The sequence below is a fragment of the Mixophyes fleayi genome, chromosome 2 (genome assembly GCF_038048845.1).
Source record: "Mixophyes fleayi isolate aMixFle1 chromosome 2, aMixFle1.hap1, whole genome shotgun sequence".
NCBI classification, from domain to species: Eukaryota; Metazoa; Chordata; class Amphibia; order Anura; family Limnodynastidae; genus Mixophyes; species Mixophyes fleayi.
The window spans coordinates 375,793,890-375,814,413 of NC_134403.1; the positions used below are offsets into that span (position 1 = coordinate 375,793,890).

General features: G+C 40.2%; 1 protein-coding gene across 1 annotated transcript in view; it reads right to left on the bottom strand.

The window, feature by feature from the left end:
• Positions 1 to 4,997: 4,997 nt before the first annotated feature.
• The window catches only part of CD2 (CD2 molecule), a 47,294-nt gene continuing 31,767 nt past the window's right edge, over positions 4,998 to 20,524 (bottom strand). The window contains exons 4-6 of the mRNA XM_075197510.1: positions 20,374 to 20,490; positions 7,410 to 7,772; positions 4,998 to 6,000 (exon numbers count right to left, since the gene is read on the bottom strand). Coding sequence (XP_075053611.1) covers positions 7,420 to 7,772; positions 20,374 to 20,490 — 470 coding nt within the window. The 3' untranslated portion in view covers positions 4,998 to 6,000; positions 7,410 to 7,419. The remainder of the gene's footprint in view (positions 6,001 to 7,409; positions 7,773 to 20,373; positions 20,491 to 20,524) is intronic.

Genomic DNA, 20,524 nt, shown 5'->3' on the forward strand with positions numbered 1-20,524 from the left:
CCCCCCCTGAGCCATGCCCTTGGGTCTCAAAAATCCAAAGTCTAAATGAAACAAAAATGGAAACTGCTGGGGAGGAAAGGGATTTAGGAGTCACTATTTCTGGTGCAAAGATGGGCATATAATGCAGGAAAAGCAATGGGGAAGACTAGTGGGAAGCAGGTTTATAGGAAGTAGCAAAAAAATAGATCCACTATATAGGTCATTGATGAGACCACAAAATACTGAGATCAGTTCTGGATGACTTACTCCAGAAAGACATAAATAAAACAGGGATTGTGCAAAGAAATGCTACTAAATAGTGCATGGTCTACATCATAGAAATTACTAGAAAATACCAACAGATCTCAATGTATAGCCTTGAGCAGAGAAGGGAGTGGGAGGTACGATAGAAACTTTCAAATATTTCAGTGTTTTTAAAAGAAAGAAGAGGAAAGTATTTTACAGAGGAAATTCTGAGTAATTTGGGTATATCACAGTGTGAGAACCAATTTAGCAAAACAAGTTTCTGTAACGTCACCTAGTAAAGGCCTAAAAGAGCTCTAAGCGTTCAAAGACAGGTCCATCTTGATAGTGACTTCAAAGAGGCCTGGTCTACACAGTGTAATGTCATAAAGGTAGACATGGTAAAGGTCTGTGGCAAAGCCTTCATGTGCTGTTATGCCTGCTTGTTGATGCCTTGATCTACCTCTTCTGTATGTTGGATTTATGTGGTTCTAGCAATGCATCCGTTAATGAATCTTGCTGCATTTCCCAGCAGTTAACAAGCTGCACTTGTTGTCTGCCCTTTAATATGTTGGTTTTCAATGCAATCATGTCCAAATCATTGGTGAGCTTACGCTGTCACACAGTTACAGTTGCTGTAAGTCGCTCCTGATCCTACTATCCTCAGGTCCTGGTATCCAGATCCTGTAAACCTTGGCTCTCAGTTTCCAGTGTGCAATGCTGAGTACCTGGAATTTGCTAACTGTGCAATCCTGAGTTCCTGGCATCCTGTTTCCAGTATGCAATCCTGACACTCAGCTACCCATGTGCAATTCTGAGTTCCCGACACCTTGCTAACAGTTTGCAATCCTCATATATCTCTCCACACTGAGGACTCTCCATAATTGTCAATTATTGTATGGTTTCTGGTGTAGTAAGTATTTCTGCACAAAAATCCTGACATCCCTGACAATAAATAGCCTTAAAACAATTGAAGATTAATTATAAATAGGTATAAATTAGTAACTAATGTAGTGGTTGGGGTTTTGTGTTGCCGGACAGGGATCATTTTGTCATGTGTACTATCCTTTTTTGAGGGATGAAAAGTTTTATATACAAATTTAGATTAAACCCTACTGATCTATATTGGAATCAGTTAAAAATAACTTGATCAGGCTAAGGTTATTGAGATTATTTCAGAAGCATAATATAGATAAATTGTAGATGAGACTCTGGTGGTCCCTAACCACCAGACAATTCCCCCTGATCATTCCATAGTTCCTGAAATAAGCTCAATTACTGCAAGTGCATCCCAATATAGAGATATTTTATTGCACCATTTGATTATATGATCAGAGTCATCTGTTATTAAAACACTTTCACTTATATTGATCAGTGTGACAGGATGGATCGCCTATGCCACCCTGTCTGTTGTTGCTGGGAGCTCTCTGGGCTTACTTTGCCACTTTTCCCTTTTGTTATCCCAAATGCACCCTCTAACCGCAGTAGGAGGGGCTTACAAATGCCCTGGGCTCCTTACCGGCATCCAGAACATGTTCCTTCTGGGTAACTGTCACTGCTAGAGTACCCCCTTGCTGATACACTTGTACTGGTACTCCTGACCTCTTACTATAGATCAGGGTGCTGTGGATGGATCCTTCTAGCCTATCACACTGACCAGAGCTGCTGGGTAGCGGGCAGAGCGGTGGTACTGGAAAGCTGGGTCCAAACCTCAGACAGCCGGGAATGGATTAGATTTTGGGTCTAATCTGTAGGTCACAGGATTTTCAGCATGGAGAAGTTCTCAAGCAGGTCTTTGAAACAAGTGATGTTTATTTGCTCTCACACTGGTTGCAGGTACCAGTGATCAGGTCAGATGGAACAAGAATGATACATTCAGTACAAACCAGCGCTGTTTTATACAGTGTTGGACACAGCCTCATAGGGTAATCCAGCCCCCTGAGGTCTGAGTTATTTTTAGTAACAGGATGCAATATGTTTACCCAAACATGGATTTAAATGCAATTTATACTTAACAAAATGTACACTTATCTGCGATATCCTGAATCCCATTGATCGGAGATTTACTTTTACTTTAACCAGGATACAGGCAACAGTTCCCTGCCGTGCGTTCAAGTGTTGGTCACTCACATTGAAAAGACTTATTTAGCATTTCCTGCTATCTGCAAAACAGACTCCCTCCTCACATATGTCTAATTGGAGATTTCGTGGAGCAAAGTTACAAAACCCCAAACAAGACATTTCCTCTGCCAAAATACGTAAAAAACTTCCTCAAAAAATGCCTATTGCATCAGAAATTAATGCCATTCCTCTACAAAGTGCCACACGATACAGTAAAATCAGTACATTGCAATGATATAAATAAGCGCCCTGCGCTATTTCCTTTAAATTAATTTATACCATAAGTTATAAGTGATCCAATCACAGTCAGCTTCTTTTTAGCAACGGTTGATGATCAATCACTGTACACAATAATTCCAAATTATTCAGGTATTAAGATTATTTCACACAATACATTTTATGTTAATTCACAATTATTTTTTATTTGAGGAAGCCTATTATCTCCAGGTCTGTGGGTACTTGGGTTGCTCCATATTTTGCTATGTATGTGATGGTGGGAAAATAAGAAAATACTGGATGATATTTTTTCTTAGTTAAAATTTTGGAGGAGTTACATCAACAGCATAATACTGATGTAAGAAGGGATTGCCGACTCTTTGTTGGGATTTTTATTACATTTCGAAGATTTAGACCATGATATAAACTTTCCATATAACCTTTTTGGATTTGAATATCAATATTGTGGGAAATACACTAAGGTGATCTCATAGCTGTTGTCAGTCTAGATGTGTAAAAATATTCCTTACGGAATATCTTGGCGGATATATATATATATATATATATATATATATATATATATACACACACACACAAACCAATATATTAAAGTTGATTATATGATTTTGTTCCCCCAAAGAGTTAACAAAAATTAACAAATTATTATTCTTAAATATTCTGTTAGACATTTTTGATATGAATTATCCTGCCTTTGCCAACCAATGAGCTTGGTGAATGGGCTGTATAAACAGTGCAATAAACTATTAGGAGCATTTTCAAGAAAAAAAATGCAGGTAGCCCAATGACCCAGCCCATGGTAGCCTACTAAGGATCGGTCCAGCCAGCCCCTGCATCTATTGCATCCTATCTACATACTGTAGCTTACTATGCTATGTAAGGGATGATATCTTATTGATTTGGGATAAATAATGATACTTATTCCAGTTTTCTCTGATTGGTTTTTTTCTTATATGATCTAAGAATTATAGATAAATGATAGCGAGAATATGATTGGTTGCTATGGGCAACAACATTTTTCCTTTGTAGAAGGTTTGATAAATTTACACCTTGAACTGTAACCTTGGTATTTCTTATTATCTATAGATATTTCCCATTTCCCACTGAATTCCCCCCTGTTTATAAATCAATGTTCCCCCTTTAGCAGGGGCACTTTCAGATCAATCCAGTCAGGTCAATACCCATCTGTTCCCCGGTGGGTGATATTTTCTGAAGAAACCTGGGTGAAGGTAATGAATACACAGATTTCTAAGCAATTTCATCCTCATCACCCCACCCCCCATGATTGTCACATGTCCATGGATACAATAATACATATGTGCTACCTCAGGAATGGTCAGACAGTAAATAACATGTGTTTTCACAGCGTATTTCGTTAAGTGTGTCTGAACATTTTAATACCCCCAATTGTGCTCTACACCTGGGCCTAAGCATCGGTCAATATGAGGCCAACACACAATACAGATATATAACAATGTTTTATTATTGTGCATCTTTTTATTGTACTACACAGCTGAATATGTTGGAGCGTAATAAATAAATAATAATGTATAAACCACTAGGTGGCTGTGAGAATTCTTAAATACAATTCCAAAGGCCTCAGTTTGTGCTCTATTTTATGACTTGTTTCAGTTATCCATTAATTATATAGTTTTTATTGTTTTATAACCACAAATGAATTAATCGCATACTTTTAACAGGTAACATGATAAATGACATTTCTGTTTACAGAGTAACCCGCACACATACATAGTATATGCTATAATTGGGAATCTGAAGAAAAGTGTTGCACTCCTGTTAGAGAACCGTTTCTCCAGGAAAATGTATAGGAAACTTTCCAGTCCTTGATATAATGTGAGAGGCTAAAGCACTTTGGAACAGATACTTTACACGTCAGTTTACTTACATTAAAACTCTCCCCTCTGTACAACGTTCTTAAATTTTACACTTTTAGAAGTGGGGAAATGTCTACAACCTAACAGCTTAATCACCGGATGAACTAGGTTTAGCATCTATCCAATCTCTACGCATCACATCTTCAGTATGTACATGCCCTATTCCTCTAATACCTCACTCTGTCTCTGTAGTTCCCATCCAGTCTATGTGGTCACAAACATAATCTTATCAGTCTCCATACACAACCTCTCCAGTCCTCCTTCCAGTATCTCCAGAACCATTAGTTCTGGAGCGACCCACACAATCTCCCCAGATCTAATGCTCTTCAGTCCACATATATCATCTCTCCACTCCCCACACATCATCTTTCCAGCACCAACACATTGTCTCTCCAGTCCCCAAACATCATCTCTCCAAGCCCCACACATTATCTCTCCAGTCCCCAAACATCATCTTTCCAGCACCAACACATTGTCTCTCCAGTCCCCAAACATCATCTCTCCAAGCTCCACACATTGTCTCTCCAGTCCCCAATCATCTTTCCAAGCCCCACACATTGTCTCTCCACTCCCCAAACATCATCTCTCCAAGCCCCACACATTGTCTCTCTAGTCTCCAAACATCATCTCTCCAAGCCCCACACATTGTCTCTCCAGTCCCCAATCATCTTTCCAAGCCCCACACATTGTCTCTCCAGTCCCCAAACAACATCTCTCCAAGCTCCACACATTGTCTCTCCAGTCCCCAAACAACATCTCTCCAAGCTCCACACATTGTCTCTCTAGTCTTTATACATCATTCTTTCAGCCCCCGCACATCATCCGTACAGACACCCCCCACACATCATCCGTACAGTCCCCACACATCTTCTGTACAGTCCCCACACATCATCTGTACAGTCCCCACACATCATCTGTCCAAGCCCAACACCTTGTCTCTCCAGTCCACACACATCATCCCTTCAGTCCCCACATATCATCTGTACAGTCCCAACACATCATCTCTCAAGTCCACACACATCATCCCTTCAGTCCCAACACATCGGCCGTACAGTCCCAACACATCGGCCGTACAGTCCCAACACATCGTCCATACAGTCCCCACATATCCTCCTTCTTGTTCCCACCCATCATCTCTCCAGTCCACACATATCATCCTTTTAGTCCATATATATCCATCTCTCCATTCTCCAAACATCATCTCTCCAATCTCCACACATCATCTTACCTGTCCACATACATTGTCTCCCCAGTACCCACACTATAAAAAAAAATCTACTTTTACAGGCCCAGTATAGCACATAGGTAATATATAATATATAGCAGATAATATTTTATTCACAATAATATACAATATTATGTAGATGTTCTTGAGACATACAGGGAGGGATAATATATATTTTCCTTCCCAAACAGACCAAGGTGTGCCTCTTAGACTTAATTAAGGGGTAGATTGAATGATGACTTAACAAGTCCAATCATGTGAAATCAGGAATTGATGTAAGTTCCCGAATGACCACAGGATTTCCTGTGAAGCAAGAAGATACAATTATAATATTGAAAATGTTAGCAGTATAGTGTGACTAATATTTCACAAACACAATATGAATGTAAGACCTAGGGCAGTGTTAGCTAACCTGTGACACTCCAGGCGTTGTGAAACTACAAGTCCCAGCATGCTTTGCCAATATATAGCAGATTATTGCTGGAAGGGTATGCTGGGACTTGTAGTTTCACAACACCTGGAGTGTCACAGGTTAGCTAACACTGACCTAGGGTGTCTTTTCCTTCACCAGAGTGAGGAAGGATATTGATGTACTATACTAAGTATGCTTGAACAGTCAAGACCCCGCCATTGGCTAATAAAAGTCCCCACTACAGAGAGTTGCCTCTTGTCAGTTTATGCTGCCTTGCAAAATGGGTCTTAGATTTTTAGGATAGTCTTTTTCTGGAAATGTATTACTAGCTCTGCACCTGTTGCACAGCTACATAGTTCCTGTTGAGAATCCATTGTTCTCACAATATTCTGGTCATTGATATCTGACATTATGATGTTCCTTTACTTGTTGCCTACACACCTGTATTGCTAAATTGTCTGGTTATTTCCCCAAAACTGGGCTTTCAATTTCTGTAATAGCTTAATCTGATGCCTGATCTTTGCACACATCCACACAATCTAACATACCCCCCTCTCTGCTTCCAGAATCTCTGTTTTCTACAGCTCCCTCCTGTGGGCACACAGGGTGTTACCTACGATGCTTTGAGCCAAGTGCAATTCTCACCTCCAGACATATTTTTCTGGTGGTTTAAGTCATCATTTCATCTAAATATGAAATTAGGACCAATTGAAGGACAAGACAATTGAGGCAATTATATTAGGCATTAAGTAGTTAAAGACCTCGGGCCTGATTCATTAAGTATCTTAAATGAAGAGGTGTCTTATTTCAGTCTCCTGGCCAAAACCATGTTACAATGCAAGGGGTGCAAACTAGTGTTCTGTTTTGCACATAAGTTAAATACTGACTGTTTTTTCATGTAACGCACAAATATCAACTTTAAATTTCAGTGTACAAATAAGCTATCAAGTATTTGTGTGCTACATGAAAAAACAGTCAGTATTTAACATATGTGCAAAACAGAAAACTAGTTTGCACCCCTTGCATTGTAACATGGTTTTGGCCAGGAGACTGAAATAAGACACCTCTTCATTTACGATCCTTAATGAATCAGGCCCCTCAACATTTCCATGTATTAAATGTCACCTTTATTCTAGTGAAACATAACCAGACATGTATTTACTAAGAGGTAAATAAGGATTAAATTAATATATTATATATGTATATAGACTTTCTCTGTCCATATTTTGTCAGTATAAATAGTTGCTCTCATATGATTGAAATTGAGTCAATAATATTACAATTTATAAAATAAAACAACCTGTTTTTGACTAAGGGTTTTTGCGGTGTTGGCGGGGAGCCTTAGACTTAGTTCGTGGTTGTGGTCTCGGAGGTTGTTCATTGGGGTGATTTGCCGGTAGGGCAGGTTTTGTTGGTTGAAGAGTTGGCATTTCGTGATGCTGTGGCCCTTTCTCCGTCGGCTCCTGCGGTCGTGGGCGTCTTTGCTGTGATTGCTTCCCTTTCTTGACTGTTGGCTTAGATGGGTTCTGCTGTCTATGGGGGGTTAAAGGTTTCTGGTTGGAGCTAAATTCTGGCGCATCGGTGGGCTGGAGATACGGCTCTGGCAGTGGACGCTGCTGCATGTTTTGTGGCGTTCTTTCATAGCTGAGCCTCACATCTTCCTCTGCAGGAAAAGCAAAGTAAATTGTCATTCTACTGTTTATAGGAGGAAATGGGTCAACCCACTTGTGGAGGAGTGACTTAAATAAAGAAATGGTTTATTTGTGACATCCTTTTTTTTGGAGCTCAGAAAATCATTTTCCTACACATCACTTTGTCATTCATTTCTTTTGCTAGTATTTCAGGATTGTAATCTTGGTAACCTGCTACACCAGACATTGGTCCAATGTCATTAGGGTTACACCTCTTTAGGACACTAGGGAGAGCTAGAGGCCACATTTTTTAATATTGCCAGATCATTACAAATGTGTCAACAAAATAACTCCTGTAATTAATTATCAATATTTTTATTATTATTTTTATTATTAATAATAATAATAATAATAATAATAATAATAATAATAATAATAATAAAAATAATATCTTTTATTTATAAGGCACCCAAAAAAAGTCCACAGTACCATACATAGGGGGCAAGCAGAGTACATATTTAACAATAAACAAAATGCACAGACAGCTATGAACAATACATAAACAATACATAATTACACAATGACCAGTCAACAATGAATTAACAGAGTATAAACAGAGAACATAAAACTGCAGATCCAGTTATTGACAAGACAGTGAGCATAAGTGACTAATAGCGCCCGGTAATGTAGGCCTGTGCTCAGGAACATGGGCTTGAGAAACAGGGCCGGGGAGACAGGCCTAGAAGTGCAATGGTAGGAAGGAAAACACAAGAAATAGGGCCCTGTTCAGGCTAGATACATCCTGGAGGAACGGGGGAGATACAAATAGGGTGAAACTGAGTAGAGAGTAGAGATTGTAGCAGAGGCAGAGGAGTAGAGATGTTCACTGACCCCCATGTTCTTATTTTGGTTTTGGTTTTGGATCTGGATTAACTTCATGTTTTGGTTTTGGCAAAACCGCCCTTGCGTGTTTTGGTTTTGGTTCCTGTTTTTGCTTCTAAAATCCCTATTTTTTTTTTTTGCCAAAATCACATATTTTTGGGCTTTTTTTCCCCCCTACATTATTTTTAACCTCAATAACACTAATTTCAAGTCATTTGCAGTCAATTTTGAGCACCTCACAGGTCACAATAATATTTTCATACACTTTCGGACAAATACTGCAGCGACCTGGCTGGATGGTAAGCGACAGAGCAATGACACAAACACACGGCAGCTCCTACCACATCTAGGACACATTGGCACACAGCAGTGGCAGAAAAGAAAAGTGGTGCAAGATGGAATTGTACTTGGATCATGAAATCAGTAATAGTTAATTTGATCGCTCCACCCGTTCCTTGGATAACTGTGGTAATTCTACAGCTAATACATGGCGATGAGCTCCCGGGATGTGTGCTTTTATCAGACCCAGACCAATCCAGGGTGCCAGACAATGCACTAAAAAGAGCCATTGTAATTCACAGCAAAAAAGCAAGTTCATCACTGAGCTTCGAATCAGCCCCAATTCCCCAAAAATTATAATATAGTTAGGTACCTTTGGCGTAAAGTGCAGATTACAAACACTTTGCGCAATACTGATAAAACAGCAGCACAGTGGAAGGTAATACATATACACCTCTATTTAGACATCCATGCTTACATTACTTCTGCAAGCAACGTTGGTCTTTGTTAATAAAAAAAAAACTGTTGTCTTTATTATGTTCAAAAAAATAAAAATAATCCTCCAACATTCTTTGGATGTAGATAGTTGATAGCAGGATTGGATGGAGTTACAGCAGAGGCGTCACTAATTCTGGTCAATTCTTTTACAGTAGAAAAGACCAGGGGGTAAATGTATCAAGCTGAGAGTTTTCCGGCGGGTTTGAAAAGTGGAGATGTTGCCTATAGCAACCAATCAGATTCTAGCTATCATTTTGTATAGTGTACTAAATAAATGACAGCTAGAATCTGATTGGTTTTTCAAACACACCGGAAAACTCTCAGCTTGATACATTTACCCCCAGATGTCAGAATGTTGTGCTGAGTCATCTGCATCATCAATGGGTGTCTAAGATTTTTGCAAAGCACACAACAGTATATAGCACATATAGGTAACTTTGGCACACAACAGTATATAGCACATATAGGTAACATTGGCACACAACAGTATATAGCACATATAGGTAACTTTGGCACACAACAGTATATAGCACATATAGGTAACTTTGGCACACAACAGTATATAGCACATATAGGTAACTTTGGCACACAACAGTATATAGCACATATAGGTAACTTTGGCACACAACAGTATATAGCACATATAGGTAACTTTGGCACACAACGGTATATAGCACATATAGGTAACTTTGGCACACAACAGTATATAGCACATATAGGTAACATTGGCACACAACAGTATATAGCACATATAGGTAACATTGGCACACAACAGTATATAGCACATATAGGTAACATTGGCACACAACAGTATATAGCACATATAGGTAACTTTGGCACACAGTGGTAGCTGAAAGGAAATGTGGTGCAAGATGGAATTGTCCTTGGGCCCTCTCACCCACCCTTATGTTGTATCTTAAAAAGGACATGCAACAAACCAAGCACTTCAGCGACAAGGAGCCACTTTTGAGGCTGAGGTGGATGGTTTGTTTGGGCCCCCACAAAACAAGCTAACAATGGACTTAAGGCACCCAAGGTAACAGAGCTGTTAATGAACTCTCCTGTGGAAAGATGTTGTTGTCATCATCCTCAGCCTCCACCTCACCCTCATCAGTTTGTACATCATCCTCACACATTATTAATTCATCACCGCTGGAATCCACCATTACAGAAGTCTCAGTATTTTGATGTAATTGGAAGGGAAAGGCCTTCATCATGGAAATTGAAGTTAATTTTTCTGAACATCGTCTTTTCCACATTTTGAGGAAGTAGCCTCCTACGTCAATCGCTGACAAGGTTCCCGGCTGTGTAAAGGGACTGTATGATGTGTCTATTTCTATGCCGTTGTGAAAATAATCCTCCATCATCCTTTGGATGTTGATAGTAGGATCAGGTGAAGTTATGGCAGAGGTCACCTTTTTTGGTCAATTCTTTTTAGACCAGACCAGGGGGTAAATGTATCAAACTCTGGTTTCTTCAACTCGCGGGAGTTCGGCGAGATGACAGCTAAAATTTAAAGCGGTGCTGCCTTGTAAAAGGAAACTTGCCTTTACAAGGCAGCGCCGCTTTAAGTTTTAGCTGTCATCTCGCCGAACTCCCGCGAGTTGAAGAAACCGGAGTTTGATACATTTACCCCCAGATGTCAAAATGTTGTGCTGAGTCATCTGCATCATCCCTGGGTCTATTGGGAAAGCTAAGTTTTTAGCTAGCAGCAGTTGAGTGAGAGACTGAAGGAGGAGACTCCGTCTTGTCATGTAACACTTGAGCTGTCATCTTGCTCACCAGGAGCTCCTTGCATCTCTTCAGCTCTGCGTCAGTTGGAAACAAAGAGAAGACATAGCTCTTAAACTGAAGATCAAGCACAGTCGCCAAAATGTGGTGATCCGATTTCAAGATTTTGATAACTCTTGGATCCTGGCGAAGCAATTAAAGTACTTGATCTACAAGTCCGACATACTTAGTGTAATTGCTTTGTTTAATCTCCTCCTTCAGTTTTTCATGCTGTTTTTCCAAAAGTCTAATTAAGGGAATCACTTGGCTCAAGCTAGCAGTGTCTGAACTCACTTCACAGGTGACTACTTTGAATGGTTTCAGCACCTTGCACAACACAGAAAGTATTCTCCACTGTGCTTGAGTAAAATACATCCCCCCTCCTTTCCCAATTTCATTGGAGTGGAGTAAGCAGGGATGGCTTTTTGCTGTTCCTCGATCCGCAGAAGCATATACAGGGTGGAATTTCACCTTGTCACCACCTCTTGCTTCAGTTGGTGACAGGACAAATTAAATTGCTCTTGTTGCTGCTGCAATCTCCTACATGCTGTTGCCAAATGCCAGAAATGTCCAGATGTGTTATGGGCCACAGACAGCATCTCCTGCACGTCCCTGTCATTTTCTAAAAAGCTCTGCACCACCAAGTTTATTGTGTGAGCAAAACAGGGAATGTGACGGAATTCACCCAGCTGTAATGCTCTTACAATATTGGTGGCGTAATCAGAAATGACATATCCTGAGTAGAGTCCAAATGGATTAAGCAATGTTGCAATGACATCCCTTAGTTTTTGTAACAGAGTGTCAGCTGTGTGCCTCTTAGTGGAGCCGGTGATACACATAGTAGCCTGCCTCTGACAAATGTGACGTACTTGGGTGAATGCTGCTGCTGTTTCTGCTGGTGAAGGCGAATCACCAACCCAGTGGGCTGCCACAGTCATATAATCTTTAGTTTGCCCAGTTCCCCTTGTCCACATATCTGTGGTTAAGTGTACAGTGGGTAGAATGGCATTTTGCAGCCCATTAATTACATTTTATGAACCTTCTGGTAGACGTGAGGAATAGCTTTTCTAGTGAAATGGTGTCAGGATGGAATTTGGTAACGGGGACACAAGACCTCAAGTAACTGTCTAAAACCAGCTGCATTAATAGTGGATATTGGACGCAGATCTAATACTAGCATAGTCCCTATGGCGTCTCTGATCCGCTTTGCGACTGGGTAACAGCTTTCATACTTGCTTCCTCTTCCAAAGGATTGTTTAACAGTCAATTGTTGTAAACTACTAGTAGTCTTCTTCTTGGTCTGCTTCTGGGATGAAGATTCACCCCCAGCAACAGCAGCAGTGGGACTAACGCTCAAGAATTATTCACAGGAATCCAGGATAGTGGAGGAGTCATCCAGCCTTAGCAACTTGGATGCAGAACTAACTCCGATCGCTACTGAGGATATTGATGAGGACGGTGTTGTGGGTGTAGATTGCAGGTGTCGGGATCTAGCTGACAGAAGGGACCTAGCTGATGATGGACTGCTTGTTGTTATTTTTTTAGTATAATTTTTCAATTTTCCCAACAGCTTGCCATGAATTCGCTTCAAATGGCGTAACATGGATGTGGTTCCTAGATAGTTAAGGTCCCTACCTCGACTGACTGTGACTTTACATACGCTACAAATGGCTAGACAACTGTTGTTAGGATTTGGGTAAAAATAATTCTACACATAAGATGTGGATTTTTTGGTCTTATGCCCAGGCATGACAATGGCCTTCTTCTTATCACGTTCAAGAACTGCTTCCATCAGTGCAAGACTTACACAAACAACATCATCCTCATCAACATCCTCATTAGCACCCTCGTCGGCTACACAAATATCCCCCTCATCCTGCTGCAATTCCAAAGTGGCATCCTCAATTTGTGTATTACCGATTATACTTGGGCTATTCATGCACACATCTGCAGAAATGCTGAAAGGGGCCTTCCTTATGGGTACACTATCAGAATGGTCAGGATTACACATAGCACTCATGGATAGACTCTTCTCAGGGATTTGTGTCATTTCTGAATCTTAACATACATTTACCTCTAATGCCTTATTGTTTTCTTCCAGCTCGGCTTTTACACGTAAAAGTATTTGGACACCACTTTTGGAGTCCAAATGACAAGGTCTTGCTTGGTCACAACTGACCTTACAAGAAGATGCCTCAGTGACAGTTGCAGAACTAGCACTCATAGAGAAAGGCGAAGGCCTCCTTCTTTCCTTGCCACTGCGTGTGTAGAATGGCATGTTGGTAATTTTATTTTTTTCTGCAGATGACTTTGCCTGAATTACAGGTCTTTTTTTCTCGACCAAGGTGAAAGGTGTTTTTTTTTTACATTTTGATTTCCCTGACTTACAAATACTATGCACTTTAACATAGGCTTTACCAGATGACATAGAGGGATTATTATCATCATGACTGGTGCCAGCAGCTGCTTGATGCTCCTGCTCATCTGTGTACTGCTGTGAATCCATTTTGATAACACTGTACAATTTGACTGCAAATTCAGAAGACCAATCCTACCAGCCCTAGTATTTCTATTTCAGCAATAACAATTAGCAATGGAGCAATGGAGCTGTCCACTTTGTGTGTTACCTATATAACACAGTACAATGTGACTGCATATTTACATCAAGACTGCCAGCCCTATTATTTGTATTTCAGCAATGACAATTAGCAAAAGAGCTCTCCTCTTTGTGTATTACCTATATAGCACAGTACAATGTGACTGCAGATTCACACCAAGACTGCCAGCCCTATTATTTGTATTTCAGCAATGGCAATTAGTAATTGAGCAATGGAGCTCTCCTCTTTGTGTGTTACCTATTTAACACAGTACAATGCGACTGTGACTACAGATTTAGAAGACCAAGCCTGCCAGACTTATTAATTCTATTTCAGCAATGACAGCAATGGAGCTCTCCTGAATGTCACTGGAGACTTTGAAGAACACTGCTACCCCTCTTCTTTCTTTTCTACCTATGACGCTGCCCAACTGCTCTAGAGACTGCCAAGAACTGTGCTACCCATTTTATGTTCCTCTGTGAAATGGAGCTGGATCGTCGTGGAGGGCGGTACTTATAGAGTCCAAAACTTGTGAGATACGATGACGCTTTGCCTCGTTTTCAATTCCGAGGGCGTGCTTCTGCTCCACGGGAGATTTCTGTCCTCCCTGAGCTCGCCTTAGCTCGGATCTGCTAAGTTCAGGTGTGTTCAGTTCTCGAGGAACCGAGCCTGAGCATCTCTACAGAGGAGTTAGGAGGACGAGGGCTGATAAGCTTGAATGAATGATGACTTTTGAGGGCATGTTTGAAGCATTGGCATCTAGTGGCTAATTTAATTAGTTGCAGGAGTGTGTCAGAAGCAGCACGGGCACAATCCTGGAGGCAGGAATGCAGAGAGGTAATCTGTAGGAGACAGTCAATGTAGTGCTTGGCAGAGAGGGTCAGCAGAGGTAGAGTGCTGAGACAGGAAGATATGGTGGGCAGAGACGTTGAGGATAGACTGAAGAACGGAAAAGTTGGAGTAGGATAGTCCAGAGAGTAGAAGGTTACAGTCGTCTAAACGATAGATTATGAGCGAATGAATGAGAGTTTTACTTGCGTCCAAGATGAGAAAGGCTGTGTCCTGAAGATTTACCAGAGATGGAAGCAGCAGGATTTGAAGAGGAACTGAATATGGAGAGTGAAGGAGAGAGGACTATAGGATGACTCCCAGGCAGTGGACTTGAGAGACTGAAGAGAGTGTAGTGTCTCCAACATAAAGGTAGAGGAGGGGAGGTGAGGGGACTCTGGAGTGGGGGAAAATTGATGACTTTAGTCTTACATATATTGAGTTTGAGAAAGTGCAGGGACATTCAGGATGAGATGTCCAAAAGACAACTGGAGACATGAGAGAGGGTGGAAGGAGAGGGGTCAGGGGAAGAGAGATTCATTTGTGTCATAAGCATAGAGGTGGTATTGGATACCAAAGATGGTGATGAGATCACCAAGGGAGGAGGAGTAGAGGGCCAAGAACAGATCCTTGCAGTACTTTGACAGGCAAGGGATGAGGGGGAAGGGGAAGTGAAGTCAGATGTAGAGACAGAAAAGGAGCAGTTGTTTGTATAGGAGGTAAATCAGGGGAGGACAGTGTCACAGAGGACAATGAAATGGAGGGTTTGCAAGAGAATAGGGTGGTCAACGGTAACCCTTAGATTTAGCAGTGAGAAGATCACTGGTGACTTTGATGAGGGTGGATTATTCAGAATGTGATGCGATTGTCAATGGCCCTAGTGAGTTGGTTTTGGATAGCCTTGTATATTAGTAATACCATTTTTGACAATGAAATCTGTTTGGCTCAAAAAACATTAGAAATTCACTAATTTAATAAACAGCCTAATTTAATCAGAGTTGCTGTAAACCAAACAATTCCCTGCACAAATGTAGCATTATAAAACCAACCCTATCTGACGTGAATTTGTTAAGAGCACATAGACAGAAGACTACTAAATGGGATTTAACAAGACATAATGTCACAATGTTTATTGATTAAATCGTTTATCAGTAGAAGACATCCCAAAAATTGTCAATTTCTAAAATAATTCCAGCACTCTTCTAAACCTTACTGTTCCTCAACCAAAACCCCTCCTCAGTCACTTAACAGCAGTGTGTTGGTATGCTAATCTGGTTTACAACCGTTTTATTGCCCTTTGTCCAAGAGCTGCTCTAGGCTGGCTAGTCCCTGTGGTTGCAAATAGATACATATCAAATATAACCAGTATTTGCTAGCCAGGTGTTTGTAGAAACTAGCCCTGATCTGACCACATATTGCAGGAGCCTTTGATAACATTGCTGTAGTCTGTATTCTAGTACATCAAAACACATTTTTATTATATATCCAAATACAAACAATATATTTTCAGGGTGGAAAGTATTTGGCAAAACTCGTGGTTATTTTTAAAAAAGCCCTTAAAACCATTTATAGTTTGCTAAGTGTAATACAATTACCATGGCATCCACAGCCCTGTGACATATGATGTAGCAAGCAGAGAGTTCAATATGGAATGCTCATAGCATAAAACCCTTCCCCCATCCTTCCTCTGCCATCATGTGACCACACAGGAGCTTCTGGACTGCCTGGCTCGGGAGAAAGACACTTTGTCTTGCAGTGGCAGACAGATAAATATCCCCCATAGAGTGACTGGGCAAAGGAAATGAAAAGTTATAGGAGAACCTTCTGAGCTTTATGGAAAGAGGTGCAAGACTTGCGGCTAAAACAACTAAAAAAAATAGTGACAATTCACCATTCGGTAGTGTGAATATTTTATGTTGGATTTATTCATAGTTATGTTAAGACCTCTCTAAAAATCCACAAAACAATAGTAGAAGAATAGGGTGTGATTAATCTGATGCGTGCACTGTATAGTATTGTTTCCCTGGTCTGGTTTTGAAATGAGCTGGTAACGTGTTGTGGTATTGGCACAGGATGCTTTGTATAGATGATATATGATATCAGCACTGTGGTTTATGAGGAATGTGTTGTGTTTTATCACATCTCTGATCTCATGTACATATCCTCAAACACACAATGAGTCTGTACTTGTGCTGGTAAATTATGTCTCCTCTCCAAGTCCCACCATCGTGGATGCTCTACAATTCTCTGTCTCCCTCTGTTTAGCTATATATCCCCTTTTTGGGCACCTGGTATTGTCAGACTTATTTTGTACTTAATTTTTTTACTTACCATGTCCCCTGACATTGTTTTGGAGGTAATCGGGAAAGTAGCAGCATCATGAGCAGAGGACAACATCCCAACTACTCGGGTTCAGTAAAAACATGCCAGCGCTAATGTGACAGATTCCCAACAGTAGCGCATTGATGCCTGCTACAAGCCATCTGAGTTATGCATAACATAATGTAGGAATGGACTAAGTCAACACCTTGTTATGATCTTCTAAACATTTATAAAATCTTTACATTATACTCCCAAAACTTAGGTCTTTGGGACACTGACCTATCCTGGTTCTCATCCGACTCATCAAACTGCTCAATCAACATTATTTTCATTATTATCATCAATTATGTCTCTTAGATAACTAATACGCTGTTTTGGATTTCAATATTACCTCCACATAGATAACTGTATCCTCTCTGTATTTCTCACCATCTCTGTTCCCCCTCTTACAGATTGTCCCTCGTCCATTTCATCTTTAATGTCCTCTCATTACCTCAAACTCAATCATTTCAAAAATTCAGCTAATAATTTTTCCACTAGTGAACAGAAGCTGCATATCTGCCATCCCTGTTTCTATGGACAACATGAAAATAAACCCTGCTCCTCAAGCTTGCTGCCTAGGTGTCATCCTTGACTTATAATTGTCCTTTGTGTCTCACATCCAATCTATATCCAATTCCTGTAACATACACCTAAAAAACATCTAAAACATATATCCATAGTCTGTACATATCTCACACAAGATCTGACAAAGACTTTAATTCATGCACTCATCATCTCCTGGGTTGACTATTGCAAATCCCTCCTTACTGGTCTTTCTCTTGTCAGACTTTCACCCCTACAATCTATTTTGAGTGCAGCAGCTAGACTAAATGTCCTTAAAAATTGTTCTACTACTTTTGATCCGTTCTGCTAGTCTCTAAATTGGTTGTCTGTAATTTTCTGAAACCAATATTAAATACTTCTACTAACATACAAGACCATTAACAACACTGCACCACCGTACATCTCTTTTATTGTCTCAAAATATCTCCAAATTCAAGTCCTTCACTCTGCCCAAGATACAAATCTCTCATCCACACTCATTACCTGCTCCCATTCCCGGTTACAAGACTTTTTTGGGCTGTACACACACTGTGGAATTCCCTCACTTGCACAAAAAGACTCAGGGCTAGATTTACTAAGCTGCGGGTTTGAAAATGTGGAGATGTTGCCTATAGCAACCAATCAGATTCTAGCTGTCATTTTGTAGAAGGTACTAAATAAATGACAGCTAGAATCTGATTGGTTGCTATAGGCAACATCCCCACTTGTTCAAACCCGCAGCTTAGTAAATCTAGCCCTCAATCTTCCAAACCTTTAATCGCTCCCTGAAAACGTATCTCTTCAGGCATCCTTATCAAGTTCCTGAGCCATCTCCTTAACCTCCCTGGGCTCTCCTACCTGATTACCACCACCCTACACAGTTGACGGAATCTTACATTCATTCTCATTCTGTATTCAAAAACCCTCTGATTGCTGACTGGTCACAGATCCCCTTTCAGCACTGGTTCCCATCACAGGATGAGCCCCTTTTCATCCAGAGTTAGCACCGCATTTCCCTTTCTTAATACAGGAAAAAGTGATTGCTTATTTTAGATTGGTTGTGTTTACATCTTGGATAATAACTGTGACAGGCCTAGTATGTACATACAACTGTTGCTTTACTTACAGTTGTGATAACATCAGATATGCAGTGACTACAATTGTACATAAAGGGATTAAAAATACAATTGATGTAGTGTTGATTATAAAAGCATTGACAGATCAGACAGATGGGGCACCATGGTGGGATGCCAGTAAGACAGTGGAAGAACTAGAAAACCCCATTCAAACATTATTTACAATAAGCAACATTTAATATGCCAATGATGATATCTATCAGTGTATTATTATAATTATTATTATTATTTTTTATTTATAGGGCGCCACTATCTATCCGTAGCGCCGTACAGGGACAGACAGAAACACGATACATGGTGAGACAGCACGGTACAGTTAACAAAATGCACAGTAACTCCGAAGCTCAATGTACAGCTAGATGAGAGGTGAGAGCCCCAAGCGGGGTAGAGAGAGGGGTAGAAGGGCAGGAGGACCTCGTGGAAGAGACAAGGAGCTGAAGAGCAGAGTTAAGGTGGTGGAGAACAGAAGGAGAGGAGGCATAATCAGTGTAGATTATGGCCAGCAATACTTAATACACCATTCATATTTCCTAAGGTGAAATATTCCAATGATAATGTCTAGAATGATCTCGTATTTCAGATAATGTCCAGCAAGACCTAATATCCATGTGATAATGCCCAATACCTAACATGCTAGTGATTATGTGCAGCAAGATGGAATATATCAGTGATAGTGCCAGTAAAAGTACAAGTGATCTCCAAATGAGATGGATAATGTCCAGAAACATTTAATACTCACATGATAATGTCAAGCAAGACCTAACTGGCCAGCAATAATGCATTTAACATACCAATGATATTTCCCAAGATCTATTATGGCAGCAAGATATAATATTTCAGATAATGTCCTGTAAGTCCTAAAAATGTATAATGTTTAGACCTCTTTACTATCTATCTCCAGAAGACAGTATCATTAGTGATCTCTGTACTGCCTGTCTCCAGAATATAGTACCACTGTGAACCTCTTTACTATATATATATATATATATATATATCCAGAAGATAGTATGATCAGTGATCTCTGTACTGCCTGTCTCCAGAATATAGTACCACTGGTGTCCTCTGTACTATCTATCTCCAGAAGATAGTATGATCAGTGATCTCTGTACTGCCTGTCTCCAGAATATAGTACCACTGTGAACCTCTTTACTATATATATATATATATATATATATCTCTATCTATCCAGAAGACAGTATAATGAGTGATCCTCTGTACTGCCTGTCTCCAGAATATAGTACCACTGGTGTCCTCTGTACTATCTATCTCCAGAAGACAGTATCATTAGTGATCTCTGTACTGCCTGTCTCCAGAATATAGTACCACTGTGAACCTCTTTACTATATATATATATATATATATATATATATATATATATATATATATATATATCTATCTATCCAGAAGATAGTATGATCAGTGATCTCTGCACTGCCTGTCTCCACAATATAGTACCACTGGTGGCCTCTTTACTATCTATCTCCAGAAGATAGTATCATCAGTGATCTCTGATGCTGTCTGTCTACAGAAGAAATTCCCACCGGTGTCCTATGTACTATCCATCTACACAAAACATTAGCATTGGTGGAAACTGTACTGCCTGCCTCTAGGAGACATTGCAACTGGTGTCCTAAGTACTGTATATCTCTTAGTTGACATATATTATAACTCCAGAAATAAGTACTGCAAGCGACCACTATAATGTCTGCAGGAACAGGTATAAAGTTTGGTCTTACCAGCTCTGTTGTCATGTCTGCACGGCCTCTGTTTCACTAAGTAAATGACCAGAACGAGGAAGATAAGAAAGGCTACACCTCCACCTGCGATGCTCAGGATGAGATAGATGTTCCACACTAGAGTAAAACAGAACTATTGAGAGTTAGATAT